The sequence below is a fragment of the Aulonocara stuartgranti genome (genome assembly GCF_965226115.1).
Source record: "Aulonocara stuartgranti genome assembly, chromosome: 1".
Lineage (NCBI taxonomy): Eukaryota > Metazoa > Chordata > Actinopteri > Cichliformes > Cichlidae > Aulonocara > Aulonocara stuartgranti.
The window spans coordinates 40,199,316-40,215,245 of record NC_138939.1 but is presented as its reverse complement, the minus strand read 5'-3'; the positions used below and the strand labels follow the sequence as shown (position 1 = coordinate 40,215,245).

General features: G+C 42.2%; 2 protein-coding genes across 10 annotated transcripts in view; one reads left to right on the top strand and one right to left on the bottom strand.

The window, feature by feature from the left end:
• Window positions 1-233: 233 nt before the first annotated feature.
• LOC309705534 (uncharacterized protein) lies at window positions 234-10,902 on the top strand. The gene is made up of 4 exons (XM_082531440.1): window positions 234-267; window positions 6,150-6,461; window positions 10,260-10,301; window positions 10,784-10,902. Exons 2-4 carry the CDS (start codon window positions 6,224-6,226, stop codon window positions 10,840-10,842), a joined length of 339 nt encoding a protein of 112 aa, XP_082387566.1. The 5' UTR covers window positions 234-267; window positions 6,150-6,223; the 3' UTR covers window positions 10,843-10,902.
• A 3,670-nt stretch (window positions 10,903-14,572) lies between these two features.
• Window positions 14,573-15,930, bottom strand: part of herc1 (HECT and RLD domain containing E3 ubiquitin protein ligase family member 1) — a 96,474-nt gene continuing 95,116 nt past the window's right edge. For all 9 annotated transcript variants that reach the window (XM_082530525.1, XM_082530531.1, XM_082530528.1 and 6 more), the window contains exon 79: window positions 14,573-15,204. In XM_082530525.1, the coding sequence (XP_082386651.1) occupies window positions 15,019-15,204 (186 nt within the window). In that variant the 3' untranslated portion in view covers window positions 14,573-15,018. The remainder of the gene's footprint in view (window positions 15,205-15,930) is intronic.

Here is a 15,930-nt window from a genome sequence, read left to right as displayed (position 1 = left end):
AAATCCTGACCCTGTAAAGGAAAATCAAATATCATCTGATCCTGGGCATCTCAACAGTGATCACATTACAAACAATGAAGTCAGTATAACCACTGAACAAATAGGCTGGTCCATTTGAAGATCTTCTTACAACTCGTATGAGGAAAACACCAATGGTACAGAAATGCCATAGGATCACAAGGACAGGGAAAAAACATACTCTGAGGAACTTGAGCCCTCGCCCAATAGTGGTGACCTTTCTCTTAGCTTGGCAAACCTACAGTAAGGGTAAAGGATTGACATAAGACAAAACATGATTCCTCTACTGTGGCAGAGTTGTTGGGACAATGTTTAGTAGCAGTTTTCATGTATTTTCTGTGGTATGATTTGGTGACTGTTTCTATCCGGTTGTTCAGTCTGATGTCACTAGCCGTGTCTGGGTCTAAACTCCGCTGCAGGTCCATATATCAAACGATCACTATGGCATTACTGAGAGTTGAAAAACTGTCTAAAGTCTTTCATCTTTAATAAAATGATCCGCGTTCTGCTCTACCAGGTGTAACAATTGAGTTTAACATCCAGGCATCCATGAAAACGGCCATTTAACGGAGTTAGAAGTTAGCAGGGAGTTAGCTCGCTAGCTTCTATCTAAATACAATATAGCATGTCCTGACTGCGGGGTTTTGGAAACAAATTAAAACGTACAGCTCTGTTATCACTTCCAACATAAATGAAGACAGAAAACTAAACAGCAGTGACGTTTGTAGGGTTACTGAAGTTGGGCTAGCTGGTATATAATGATGTGCTACGTGACCGCTAGCGACACAGCTATGTTAGCATAATATAAACAAGCTAACTTTTTTTCCACTGGATAAAAGTTAACGTGAGTGTTCTCGGTGGTCAGGAACAAATGTAATCGCATGGCAGGATGCTGTAAAAGGACCAAACTTCAGTCAGGAGAACAACTGAGATAATCCATCCACAATACGAGGTTAGTCATTCATATACTGCTGCATGGGCTGGGCTGTAGTTACATCCTAAGGTTTTAAAAACTGAGCTTAAATAAATGATTAGCGGTAATAAAAGCCGAGGGAGGTCAACAGTGATCACTGACTGTTTTAGGAGCTTTTTGAGATTAAATAGAAGAAAATACAAAACATTAAACATGTTAACAACACAAAAGCCATATTAAACGCAGACTACTTTAGACCCGGAAGTAGGATTCGTCACGTCATCACTGAACAACCGGATTGTTCATGTAGTGGGTTTTTTTTTTTTAAGGTCTTCTCACTAGAAGTTTGGACGTTTTTCTGCCATCTTGTAGTCCATACACACTGTTCTTGAATTCTACTGAAACATGCGGTATAAAGTCTGTTCATTTTTCCTTTTTCACAAACACCAACAAGATTTTTTTTTCTGTGATCCAGAAGAATCAGATTACGTTGCGTCTACCTAGTCTTCAGATTCTGCACTCCTACAGCCAGAGCTTGTAAACTGACACCACAGCAAAAACAAAAATGATAGCACTTTTCATCTTCGGGCTCAGGGTTCTCTGTGTTAGAATCTTGTAAGTATTTGAACTTGTGGAGTCAATCTGTTAACAAATGTGGAGAACACCTCTCGAACAGAGCAGGACAGCTGCACTGTACCTTGGACTGATTCTGTCACACGTGGGTGGAGGAGGTAGGTTTAACCACACAGCCACAAACAAATATCACTTAACTTGAAAAACATGATCAGATAAAAGGAAGGTTTGAGATTGGCCTATAATTAGCTAAGACTAATTAATAGAGATAGGCTGATCATATTTAGGATTAGTGCATTAACCCTGTAAGACCCAGCCCAATCAAACAATTCAGACTTTTTGGAGCTGTGATGTTTAATAACCGTTATAACAAAATCCACACATTTTTTTTTGCTATGTCATGTTGTGTATTATTTTAATTATATATTTGTTATATTTTTTTTGTATCACATTTGATACAAAATGCAACTTTCTGTTAACAACAATGTTAATTTTAGACAAAAAAGAGTTTTGTCCATAACATTTTGATATTATGGTAAGTATTGATCATGTTGATGAGACTGAGGTCTCAGAAACTCATGTATATGATACAAAGGGCATTATAGGGGTCATAGATGTTAGGAGCAGACTTGTAGAAATCGGGTCTAAAAGACACATTGATGGTAAATGGACTGGTTAAGGTTTAACCTTAACCAGTCCATTTACCATGGTTGGCTCAACAAAGCTATGTCTTTTGGTCAGTCTGCCTACAGTGTTGAACTTATTTTCCTCAATCAGTTTTGAATAGTAAGACGTTCTAGTTTTACAGAGGGCTTTTTAATAAAGCAGCAAACTATTTTTCCAGGCTAAATGACGATTTTCTAATTTAGTGAGACGCCCTTTCCTCTCCAACTTATAAGTTATCTGCTGTAAGATGAGCATTGAGAGTTCTAATTTGAGGCTCTCTTTTTCAGAGGAGCTACAGTATCCAGTCATACACAGTGAAGATGTAAATATTCATATTAATATTATTAATTACAAGGTAATCAGCCTCTGTCAGAGTAGCATCCAAGTAGCTGCTCTGCACTGTGCTGGCACATGGCATTGAAGAAGATAACAGACTTAGTAACAGCACTTTCAGAATGACATCTACTGTGTTCAGATCTATTCACCACTGCTGTGCAATCCATTAAACCAAATCAAATCCCTTTTATTGTCACATCACATTACTGGCACACTGGTACAGCACATGTGAGTGAAATTGTTGTGTGCGAGCTTCACAAGCAACAGTGATACAAGAAGCATAAGATACAAGCCAAATATAAGAACAGGAATATCAGAATTATAAGAATAAATATATGTACAAATATAAGAATGTATCCACATTAATGAATATGTATTCCAAATATGGATATACATATATATAAAACATGCAGAGGTCAGCAGTATGAATATTGTGCAAAAGAAATGGTATATATGTGCAATATGGAGTGCATAAGTGTCAAAGTTCCAGGAAGTGAAAGTGAGGTTTCTATGAAGTGTTCAGCAGTCTGGTGGCCTGATGGAAAAAGCTGTCCCTCAGTCTGCTGGTTTGGGACCGGGTACTGCAGCCCCTCCTGTCTGATGGAAGTGGTTTGAACACGTATGGCTGGGGTGACTGGAATCTTCGATGGTCCTCCCCGCTTTCCTCAGGCACCGCTTCTTGTAGATGTCCTGGAGGGAGGGAAGCTCACCTCCAATTATCCTTTCGTCACACCGCACCCCTCTGGAGAGCTTTGCGGTTGTAGGCGGTGCTGTTGCCATACCAGGTAGTGATGCTCTCAATGGCACAGTAGTAGAAGGTCCTGAGGACGCGGGGGCTCATGCCGAATTTCTTCAGTCTCCTGAGAAAGAAGAGGCGCTGCTGCGCCTTCTTCACTGTTCTGTTCATGTGAACAGACCATGTGAGATCACCCTTTAGTAGTGATTTAAATTGCAAATGTTTGTGCAGATCTAATATTTAGGGCAAGACTATTCCAAAGTCTGGGACAGACAAAGCTCTATCGGCACGAGATTTAAGATTAGTCCGTGGGATGGACAGCATTCATTTTGAGCTAAACCTCATAGTTTTTATTGGAGCATAAACAGAGAGGAGCTCAGACAGGTATGAAGGGGCTCGAGCGTTAAGTGACAGTGTAGAGAAGCTAAAACTGGGGTTATATGCTTTCTCCGTTTGGTACCAGTTAGCAGGTGAGCAGCTGCATTTTGGACCATGTGAAGATGATGAATGGAGGCCTGATCGAGACCAAAACACAATGAATTGCAGTAGTCCAACCTGCAAGTAAGGAAAAGGTGAATAACACGTTCAAAGATGTTAGGAGGTTTGGCTTTACCTTAGCTAGCTGTCTTAACTGAAAGAAGCAGGATTGGACTACTGCACTCACCTGCTTATTCAATTTAAAAGAACCATCAAGGCAGAGACCGAGGTTTTTTACATGTGTTTGACAGTAGCAGGAAAGGAGGCCCAGAGTGCTGTCGATGGGATTATTGACAAAGTTGCTGAAAATGACAGCTTCAGTTTTATTTTCATTTAGCTTTAGAAAATTTAAGGACATCCACTGTTTGATGTCATCAAGGCAGCATAATAAGAGCTGGGGATGGTCTGAGCCTGCTTTTAAAGGTAGGTCAGCTTTCTGGTTTCAACTCTGAATAGTGACGTTTTGGTGGGTTAAATAAATTTGGCCAGATTTCTAGAAATGAGAGCTGCGCCATTCAAAGTGGGATGGACGGTCTCCCAACAACACCAGTTTTTTTCCAGTTTGTTGGTGTTCTAGCTTCACATGTCTCAAAACAGAATCACCAGTTACTGGAGTTTGTTCCTTAGCAAGTGGGAAAAATTAATTGGGAGATGGATGGGTTGGTAGTGAACTGCGGCCTTCTATTTAGAGTACACGTCCTCCTCGTTGTCACCCAGCCATCCTGTTTTCCTGGCTCTGCCTGCAGAGCCAACAGAGAGTGTACTTTGGATAAAACACGTGAAGATTATACAGAACATCTTATTTCACTGAGTAAGTTTTAGTTAAACACAGATAAGCTGCACAAAAACACCACTGTGCATTGTAACAGGAAGTGATCAGGATCCGAAAATCTTTATTGTCATTGTAACAAGTACAACAAAATGTAGTCCCTGTGGTGTCACAAAGTAGAGGTAGAATATGATTACAAAAGGATACTATAAAAACAAAGGTAGTATTATAAAACCTTATTGCACATGTAACACTATTGCATAGGATGTGATCCATTGCACTGCACTTGTCAGGTTAAATTGGAGGTGATTACATGTCATTTAGCGCCCTGACAGTTACACAGTAGAAACTGCTATTCAGTCTATTTGTCTTTGTTTTGATGCGTCTCTATCTTTGCCTGATGGCGACAGTTACAGATTATGAGCGATGTCTTTTATAATATTTCCTGCTTTTCATGAGGCAGCGAGGGTGTTCAGTTCTTTGCCATCTCCGTCGTGTTCACACCCCAGTACAGGTCCTCCATGATGTGAACTCTCAGGAAGAGGAGCTCCGACACCATCTCCACCCCATCCCCATTGATGTAAAGTGGTTTAATGTGGTCTTAATCGTCTTGGCCTTAAATGTGTTCAGGATTAGGTTGTTGTCCCTGCACCACATTGTCAGCCACTCCAGTTCATCCCTTTAGGCGGACTCATGCTCCCCAGAGATGACCCACACCAAAGGGGAGTCGTCTGTAGATTTGACTATGGTGTTACTTTGGTGAGCGGGGGCACAGTCATGTGTGTATAGCGTGAAGAGCAGGGGGCTCAGCACACAGGAGAGCTAGTGCTGATGGCCGAGGAGATGTGGGGGTCCACCCTTACCCTTTGTGTTTGTCAGAAAGTCCTTAATCCAAAGCAGCTGGACTTTGGGAATCCTAGGGTTAACAGTAGGCCAGCTCTAATAGTAATTTGGTTTGGCTTCGCGGGCCAAATGTAATTAGGCTGCGGGCCAAATTTGGCCCGCGGGCCAGAGTTTGACACCTATGTACTAGAGTTTTTGTTTTTTGTGTGATTACAGATAAATTGTGTTAATGCAATTGTGTGACGCAAAAATTTCCCTGTTGTGGGATCAATAAAGTCTTATCTTATCTTATCTTATCTTATCTTAATAGAGTGTGTTCAATTCAATTTTATTTATACAGCGCCAAATCACAACAACAGTCGCCGCAAGGCGCTTTATATTTACAGTAGATCGTACAATAATAGATACAGAGAAAAACCCAACAATCATATGACCCCCTATGAGCAGCACTTTGGCAACAGTGGGAAGGAAAAACTCCCTTTTAACAGGAAGAAACCAGTCATTGATAAAAAAAAAAAAAAAAACCAAAACACCAAATTTCAACAAAAATGGCCAATTATATCCTGGAGCCCAAAGGGTTAACCCAACAAATCATGAAAAATTTGGTTTTCAATTTTTGGTGAAAAACACATTCGTGACAGTGCAGATTTCTGACATTTTGTCTAAATGTAAGCATGTAACAATTTGATTATTTCTAATTAAAAACAGGTAAGTTAGACTTGTGTTTGTAAATGAACCACCACAGTATGTGTATAAAATTAAAAAATGCTGATTTGAGCATCTTCAAAAACATTAACCCTGAGTTCTTGTGTCTCAAGGTAGCACTGGGAAACTGCTCTGCCTGCTGGGCCAGCGTGCCACTTTGCCTTGCTCATACCACTATGAGGACCAGATGCATATCTTCCAGCTATCCATACAGTGGAGGAGTCCTCTCAATGAGTTGCTGTGTCACTATATCAAACACAAAGCCTTTCAGAACTGCACGGCTGGCTACACCATCAGCTACAGCCCAGGCAACATCACGCTCACCGTCCTGCAGGCCAGACTGGAGGACTTTGGGACTCACGTTTGCTCGGTGAGCAAACGGCATGAGTTCTCTGACTACAGCATTGAGCTGGCCAGAATGTCAGGTGAGTTTGACAGGTGAGATGTGTAGCTTGTGTCACAAAGTGATTGCTCAAAGGGGTCATTTGATTGTTGAAGTTTTAACATATTATTGTAGGGTCTTTACCTCACAATATAAGGTTTATTGTAAGGTATATTGAGGGGAATAATGTTGTGATTGGTGGTTTGGTGGTTTTATAAATAAAATTGAATTGAACTGAATTGCTGCAGTAAACATGGGCAATAGAGTATCTCGCTGGTCCTATCCTTATTTCTTAAGGATATAACTTTCAGATATTGTCTATCAACTGTAGTTAGACTTTTTCGGCCTGCCAGGTCTTTTTGTTTTTGTCCTCCACTTGTCCAGGTTCCTCATTTTTTAAAGGAAACATTGCACACCATGCTGAGATATGAAACTTTGTTTTAGGATATTTTTATTAGAAAATGCTGCTCTCAGCCTGTTTTGGCATCATTGTGATGTCATAGTGCGGTCAGCTTCTTCAGCCAGTAGGCGTGAACCATGTCTGGGCCTGGTGCTGTCCAACTCTCCATACTGGAGATGCTTTCTTGGATGTCTGCCACTGTGAAGGTTATTGGATCCTGTTCAGGGAGGTTGCTGTGGTCTGCTCTTAGATCCACTAGAAACTGAGTTGCATCCTTCTCCCATATGCTCTTCCAGTATCGCTCCATCTCCAGCCTCGGTGGTTCTGTGCTCATATTGTTCCCCTGCCACTGAGAGTAAACCGTGGCTGGTTCTGTGGAGAACAGCTGGTTTATTCTCCTGCCTTCTATCTCTCTGGTGTACGTCTTCAAGCAGCTGGCCGAGGCTGTGAGTCTTTGCTTGGCTGTTTGGACGGCCTACTGTACTTTTTAGGCACCTTCTTCATTGCACCAAGCCTGCCAGCTGACACCAAACCTTTCTAGCAAGGAACATTAAATGTAACTTATTATATTACACAACCTAATGTAATAACTAATTAATTAATACATGTAAACCTCACACATCAAATTGATGGGGCCAATGTTGCCACTGCAGTCTCTAGCATTTCAAATCACAAGCGGCAGTGGTGGTGGTACTCTAAACTGTAAGCTAAGTTTTAAAATAACCTGTTTGTGTGTCACCACCTGCACTTTTTAAATATTTTTAGCCGAGAATGTAGTGAAGTAATTTTCAAAACAAAACGTCTGCACCAGCATGTTGATGCTGTTCGTGGAAGACTCCAACCTGCACCAGATATAATTAAATGATCAGTTTTATATGGGGAAAGTCTGCTCTTCAGGAGCGCTCACATTTAGTATACCACTTCCCAAACGTATCACTAGATGGAACTCCAACACAAGGGATGGAAATATGTATAATGAGGCAGTTAGCCAGTGGGTAACACACCTACAGTAGACTGTTCCAAGTCACATTGGAACGTAGATGTGACAAATAAAGATGAAGCAGGACCGGAAACTGATTTAATCGGGTCACCATGGTTCTCACTAACTAGCACGTGCCCCAACGGTAGCTAGAACAAATATTTTGAAAAGGTCAAAATAGAAGCATCCTAAACATGACCCACATAATCTCACATTTATGCGACAGACACCAGTCATAACAAACAAAGGACGGGTTATTGCCTTTGTTCCCAACAGCTCTTTCCTGCATCGTCAGCCCAGGAGCGAGTCAGACCAGCTAGAACAAGGGCTAATCAATCCTGTGATGCTAGGCAAGGGGTTCTGGGTAATGTAGTCCATACCAACAGGGACATATATACAGCCACCCCTGTATTTACACTGCAAATGCACATCATAGCAAAAAATGTCTATAAGGTTTTCCCATCTTGCATCTGAGGCAGGGTAACTAGCTTGGTCGTGTGTAAGTGTGATCTTTTACTTGCCCTTCCACTGACCACACTATACCATCCACCCAAAGAAACAATTTTGAGATTTTCCCCAACTAGCCACATGGCCCTGGGCAGCTGAGAGTCCACTATCATGACGACTTCATCTACAGCAAGGTCAGGTGGCATCACACCACTTCTGTCTGAGCTGAACGCCATGGAGGCATCTCGAAATGAAATGGGTCCAGAAGTGTTCAGCAATGATCTGGCTTTGTTTCCATCTTTAACTGGCGATAAAGTTAACCTGGTCCATATGCCACCTGTGGGAACGAGGCATCCTGGTGCCCCATGACCATGAAAATGGGTACAATTGGGTCAGGATCAGCAATATCAGATGATATTTAGCCAAGAGGTTTAGCATTAAGGATCCCTTCCATTTTAGTGAGTGCTGTGAAGAAGACTTCTTCAGGCACTATTTGATTTGATCCTTTAGGATGACCTGGAGCGTGGACTTAACCGACCTTATTTCCCTCTTCCAGTCGCCTCCAAAATGTGGTGATAGAACCAACATCAACATGCTGTTTGATGAGCGCCGGCTTCTTTGCTGGATTTCAGATGTGACCTCAGACACTGAGCATCACGTGTTACATGAAAGATGAATCCCGACACTTCTGAAGTTAATTGAATGTATTATCATTAGTTTTAAAGTATTTTTTCAAGTTGTAGTTATTGTATTGCATCTTACTTAGTTGTAATGGTTAATGAGCTCATCCAGCATTATGACACTTGTCCATCTTATTAAAACCTCAAATCCCCTGTTACAGTTTGAAACAAGGACCTGAGGCACATACAGGCAGCACCCCCCAAAATACACATTCAAAGCACCACAATGGCAGCCCAATATTAGGTTGCTATTAGCTGTTAGCTCTGTAGAGTGGGCAATCATAATGAAGCAGTTCATTTTAATTTGTAGATTCAAGCTGCTCTTCATAGTTTTGCCCACCAGGTGGCACCAAAAGCTATTGGGAAGCTTTGAGTGATGAACCTTTTTTAAATACAAGCTTCAGTAAGCTTCATTTGCTCGCCGCTAGTTTAGGGTCATGTTGAATGAAATGAATCATGTGTATTTTGAAAATCTGTCATATTATTTTTCTATGCTCCTCACTGACTAATTACTTGTGACTGGCACCTCATTAGCAAATGAAGAAGCAGTGTTTCACAGTCAGACCCACTCGTCATTTTTCTTGATCTCAAACAGGACTTTGTGAACATCACAGTAACTATTCTCATTTATATAATTGTGACAGTTTTTTTTTTGTTTGTTTGTTTTTTGGGAAGGGGGGGGGTTGCCACAAGGGAGGCATTCCCTGATGTTCATTAGAAAAAATGTTGCACTGTTTATTATTTTCATTTAATTTTTACATTAAAATACATTTACTTTAAATGGCTATATAAACTACAGGGTGGGCCATTTATATGGATACACCGTAACAACATGGGAATGGTTGGTGATATTAAAGTCCTGTTTGTGGCACATTAGTATATGTGAGGGGCAAACTCCTCAAGATGGGCGGTGACCATGGTGGCCATTTAGAAGTCGGCCATCTTGGAAACAACTTTTGTTTTTTCAATAGGACGAGGGCCATGTGACACATCACACTTATTGGTAATGTCACAAGTTTGCCCCCTCACATATACTAATGTGCCACAAACAGGACTTTAATATCACCAACCATTCCCATGTTATTACCGTGTATCCATACAAATGGCCCACCCTGTATATAATATTTTAAGTATTAAGTATTAGGGTAGGATGTATTCATTTTAATTTCCATCCTGTTTATTGTAAAGGAAAACTTGTTTATTTTTTTATTCATACCTGAGAATTAGTCATTTCTTTTTGGGATCATGGCACAAACTGAGGCCTGAAAGAAAGGGAGTCAACTGTGTTAGTGTTAACAGCTCTAATGCTAACCAGGCGCATTTGTTTTCCTCTAGACTCTGTTACTTCAGCACCAACAGGTGGAATGAATCAGTCAGGTAAGAAGCATTACATTTTCAGTGTTTTTCTGAGGCACTGTTCTCTTCTTATCACTTTGAAAGTCAGAGAAGTCTAACCAGCCTAACCATCAACAAAAGAGTGAACTGCAGCTATTTCTCTGTAAACCCCCGAGGTGATCATGTGGGAAAATTCCAGTAGATCAGCATTTTGTGAAATAATCAGACCAGCCTATATGGCACTAAAAGCCACTATCAAAATCACTTAAATTACGATCAGTTTGAACTTGAGGGTTTTTTGACATGCCTACATGTCACTGAGTTGCTGCCATGTCACTGGCTGATTAAATATTTGATTTCATGTGCAGTTGAGGAAGCTTATCTAATAAAGTGTCTGGTTAGTGAATACAAACAGTTGGACATAGCAAAGTCTCCAGATCCAACATTATATATCAGCTTTACTTTTCATTGGATATAAATAGTGTGAGTAACACATTATGGTTAATGTTTCCTTGTCTTTTCAGGCCTGACCTGGAGACTAATTATTCTTCATGCTTTGGCGTGCTTATTGGTTTGCACATAGAAGAGGAAATTTATATATTTATATACATTAACAGACACAAGCCTGTAAATTTACATAGAATCTAAATCCCACCTGTCCAGCAGAGACCTAAATAAAAGCTTTGCAAAAGGATGCGTGTTTGCTCATTCTTTTTCCAGAGGATGTGAGATGTTACTGTCATTCCTTTTAATTAGGTCGATACCTTTGTAAGGTAGTGGAGACAATCACAACCAAACACAGCATATCTTTTCATACAGCAGGTAAAACTAAGTGCAAGTATTGAATACGTCACCAGTTTTCTTAGTAAATATATTTCTAAAGGCGCTATTGACATGAAATCATCACCTCATCTCAGTAACAACCCATCCAATCCACACATGCAAAGAAATCAAATCATAGATGTCGGGTTCAATTTGCTTGTTTGGGATTTTTTTGCCCCTCCGCTGATCGCTACCTTATCGTGGTTGAGGGGTTTGTGTGTCCCAGGGATCCCAGGGGCTATGTTGTGTGGGTCCTGACAAAGAGCAATTCAGAAGACCCCTATGAAAAGACCATCGGGAACAGTTTACCCTGCCCGGGTTAGGTTTACTGGGGCCCCGCCCTGGAGCCAGGCCCGGGGTGGGTGCCCGAGGGTGAGCATCTGGTGGCCGGGCCTTAGTCAGCCACAGCCCGAAAAAGGGACATGAGCCCATCTTCCTGCAGGCCCACCACCCACAGGAGGCACCGTGGGGGTTGGGTGCAATGTGAGTCGGGCAGCAGACAGGAGCGGAGGCCCTGGCGGACCAATCCCCGGCTACCAAGACTGGCAACTGGGACATGGAATGTCACCTCTCTAGTGGGGAAGGAGCCTGAGCTAGTGCGTGAGGTTGAGAGGTACCAGCTAGATATAGTTGGGCTCACCTCAACGCTTGCCCTGGGCTCTGGAACCAGTCTCCTAGAGAGGGGCTGGACTCTGTCTCAGTCTGGAGTTGCCCCTGGTGAGAGGCGGCGGGCTGGGGTGGGTATCTTGGTACCCCCTCGGCTTGCTACTGGTATGTTGGGGTTTTTCCCAGTGGACGAGACGGTTTGTTCCCTTCGCCTTTGGGTCAGGAAACGGGTCCTGGCTGTCATCTGTGCTTATGCTCCGAGCGGCAGTTCAGAGTACCCAGCCTTCTTGGAGTCCCTGAGTGGGGCACTGGAGGGTGCTCCTCCTAGGGACTCTGTTGTCCTACTGGGAGGCTTCAATGCTCATGTGGGCAATGACAGTGAGACCTGGAAGGGCGTTATTGGGAGGAACGGCCTCCCGGATCTGAACCCGAGCGGTGTTTTGTTATTGGACTTCTGTGCAAACCACAGTTTGGCCATAACGAACACCACGTTCAAACATAAGTGCACGTGGCACCAGGACACTCTAGGCCGCAGGTCGATGATCGATTTTGTAATCGTATCACCAGACCTGAGGCCATATGTTTTGGACACTCGGGCAAAGAGAGCGGCTGAGCTGTCAACTGATCACCACCTGGTGGTGAGTTGGATCAGGACCCAAATGTACAGTGAGGGTGTGCTGGGAACGTCTAGCAGAGGCCCCAGTCCGCGACATCTTCAACGCACACCTCCGGCAGAGCTTCAACAGCATTCCGAGGGAGACTGGGGACATTGAGTCCGAATGGACCACGTTCAGCAGCTCCATTGCCGAAGCTGCTGCACGGAGCTGTGGCCGCAAAGTGGTTGGTGCCTGTCGTGGTGGTAACCAGCCTACCGGGCTTGGTTAGCCTGTGGGACTCTGGAGGCAGCCGATAGGTACCGACAGGCCACCATCAGAGCCAGCGCCTAAACTGGATGCACAGGTTGGGGCTCCAGCATAACGTCCAGGATTTGGCACCACTGGAAAGACCTGGTACTGTGTGTGATGTTCATGATTAACATGAACAACAGAATTCTGGAGAATATGGAAATTTGTTTTTGTAAAGTTCTGCTGTAAAAAGTGACTGTAAAATGTGTTGGGTTCATTTTATGGTAAATGGCCTGTAGTTGTATAGCAATGTCAAGTAAAAAATAAAACACAAATATGTGATTCTAATTATGAGATATGAGCCTTAGAGAAATGAATCCCAACAAATGTAAAAACTGATGGGATCAGTACTATGATTTAAACAAGTTGTCTAGTCAAAGTCTGATTTAAGAATGAGGGTTGCGGACTACTCATTTCACTAAACTTCTAATTTTATCTTTTGGGAACCTGGACAGGAAAGAAAATCAGAGTGAACAATACTACAGCTCTAAATGCTTTTGTCAATACAATTCAGGTGCATGTATTTCTGACAAGAGTACGACGTGAAGAAGATCGAAGCCGATCTGACCGACGCCCTTGACCGACCCAAGTGGAGACGACTTTGCAGAAAAGCGGACCCTACAACCGAGCGGGAAAAACGCTAGGAGGAAGAAGTATTTCTGACAAGATTTGTTCCTAACACAAATACACCAACACACACATCTTACCTTGAACTGACCCCTGACCTCCTAACAGCACCTCAAAACTGTTTCTGGGTTCTGATCTTCCTCACTGTCATCATCAGTTTGCCTGCCCTCAGTGAGTGCATGGTCCTCACTGGATAATATGTGCATGTTTATATTATTAACTTTCTAATCTGACATCCCATCCTGTACTCAGCTGACCTGTCAAATGTACAAATATATTGTGGTATTTGTATAAAATATTCTTATATGTGCTTTATGTATTTAATTTTCTTTATGCAAAGTTTCATCAAGATCGGTCATGTTTGCCTACTGGTGGTGGTCAGAGGGCCCGGTGGCACCAGTGTCCGGCAGCCTCGCCTCTGTCAGTGCGCCCCAGGGTGGCTGAGGCTACAATGTAGCTGCCATCACCAGTGTGTGAATGGGTGGATGAATGTAGTGTAAAGTGCTTTGGGGTCCTTAGGGAGTAAGTAAAGCGCTATACAAATGCAGGCCATTTACCACTTACCCTTAGAAAAGTGATCCAAAGGCATAATGTTGCATGATGATATTTCAGTTTAAACATGGATAGAAAGGATATTAATCTCACAGATTTGGTTGTTGAACTAGAGACTAGCTCCGTGTATACCTGTGCTGTTAGACCAGCAGAAGATGATCTCAAGAATAAAACTAGGTCTGGTTTCAATTCAATTTCGGGGAAACCTGCAGTCAGCGGAGACCAAAGCAGTCACCTGGATGAGTGATGAAACGTTTCTCCCACTGAAAACGCTGCGTCCACATGAACACAATCAACCTTTTGGGATTTCCTTACCTGGATTATTGAGCATGCATCAAGACCTTTCTGAGTTCTAGCATATTTTTCATCATCAAAACATTTTACTATTACATAAAAATAACTCCAGTAAAAACTCTGCATTTTTAAAGTGAAGATTTCATTTTAGATTGAGTAAGTTAACCATTTGTCACGGATGTTTCGTGTAATGAATGGACTCAACTAAAAACTGCATGTTGTATTTACTAGGGACATCTATGTTCGACATTAACATTTGTTTGATCGAAATAATGAAAATATGACAAATGTGCAAAAAAATAAGGAAATGGGAAGGAGGGACTTCCCAAAGCGCCGCGTCACGAGAATCTGTTTCACCTGCTCGGGTCGTTATTTTTTTCCAGTTTATTTCTTCCTGTCACACAGTGGCATTTGTGATATTTTGTACTTCTCACATAAATTAATCCATTTATGATGAAGGGTTTTTCTTTTTACCATGGAAATAGCCAACTCCAGCAACAGAACAAATCAATTATGCAGCATTTATTATCAGGTCTTTTATATGGTTTGGGAAACTTGGCATAGGCAATGAAAACAATAAATATGACATTTTCCCTAATGTAGCATTTTACACAATGTACAATGTGTTTCTTTCTCCACAGCTTGCTTGATAAGGTTCTATACACATTTCCAAACAAATAAACATATCTCCATTCAGAAGCCCTGAAAATGGGATGTGCACAAAAAAAGATAATAAAACACTAAATGCATTTCTCGTATGAATTTGTGTCAATAAAAACTGCTAATAAACCACAAAGAGAAATGAAAAGTTGTGCTGTTTAATCGACATAAAACAGATTAGAAAATGGCCCATCTGCTTAAGAGTTTCCTACGATGGTGCGGTTTGGATAATACTGGCTGTTCCTGCTCATTTCTGCCGAGTTTATTTGTGTGCGTGTGAAGAACTGCTTGGATCAGTAGTCAGTGTCAGAGCCCTCGGCATTGTCCACGTTTCGGGAGAGCATGTAGTTGTCCATGTCGATGGAGCGGCAGTTATTGATGGCGTAGCGCAGCCTCTCAGCCATGACAGCCTGGCTTGAGTACGGAGGCAAGCGCAGCTGGAAGAAACATGTCTGAGAGGTGGGCAAGCTGTCGTAGGGCTGTGGAGGACACACAACAAATTCCAAATTACTTAAACCTCACACAGTGTCGTTCTGTGGCAGGCCAAACGCTGCTCTCCTAAATTCAATTCAGTTGGTACCAAATCACAACAACAGTCGCCTCAAGGCACTTTATATAATAAGGTAAAGAACAAACAACAGTACACTAATGATTTAATGGAAAGTGAGTGAATGTGAGTGAAGAAGAAACATGCAAGTGGTCATGCATCATGAGAAGCCCCAGCAGGTCCGGCCTACTGCAGCATAACGAAGGAAGGGTTCACGGTCATCCCAGCTATACGCTTTATCAAAAATGAAAGTCGGATCTTAAAAATACAGACGGTCTCCGTCTGGCAAATCCACACTGGGTGGTGATGACACAGAAGACGGACGTGAAAGCTCAAGGCTCTGCCCCCCAGTCTGCGCTACTTTTAAATACCCTGGTGGAAGTGATGGTTTTTGGTGGCACTTCTGAGGCCACTACTATAGATCTTGGTTCACTGGCACAGTATGTTAAACCAGTCATCACTAATCTGGGAGTTAAAATAGAGGCAAATCTTAAACTTGAAAGCCAGGTCAGAGCTGTTGTCAGATCTAGCTTTGTTCATTTGAGGGAATTAGCCAAAATAAAGCCGTTCTTATCGAAACAGCATTTTGAGACAGTAATCCATGCCTTTGTTACTTCTAGGCTGGATTATTGTAACGCACTTTATTGTGGGGTTAGTG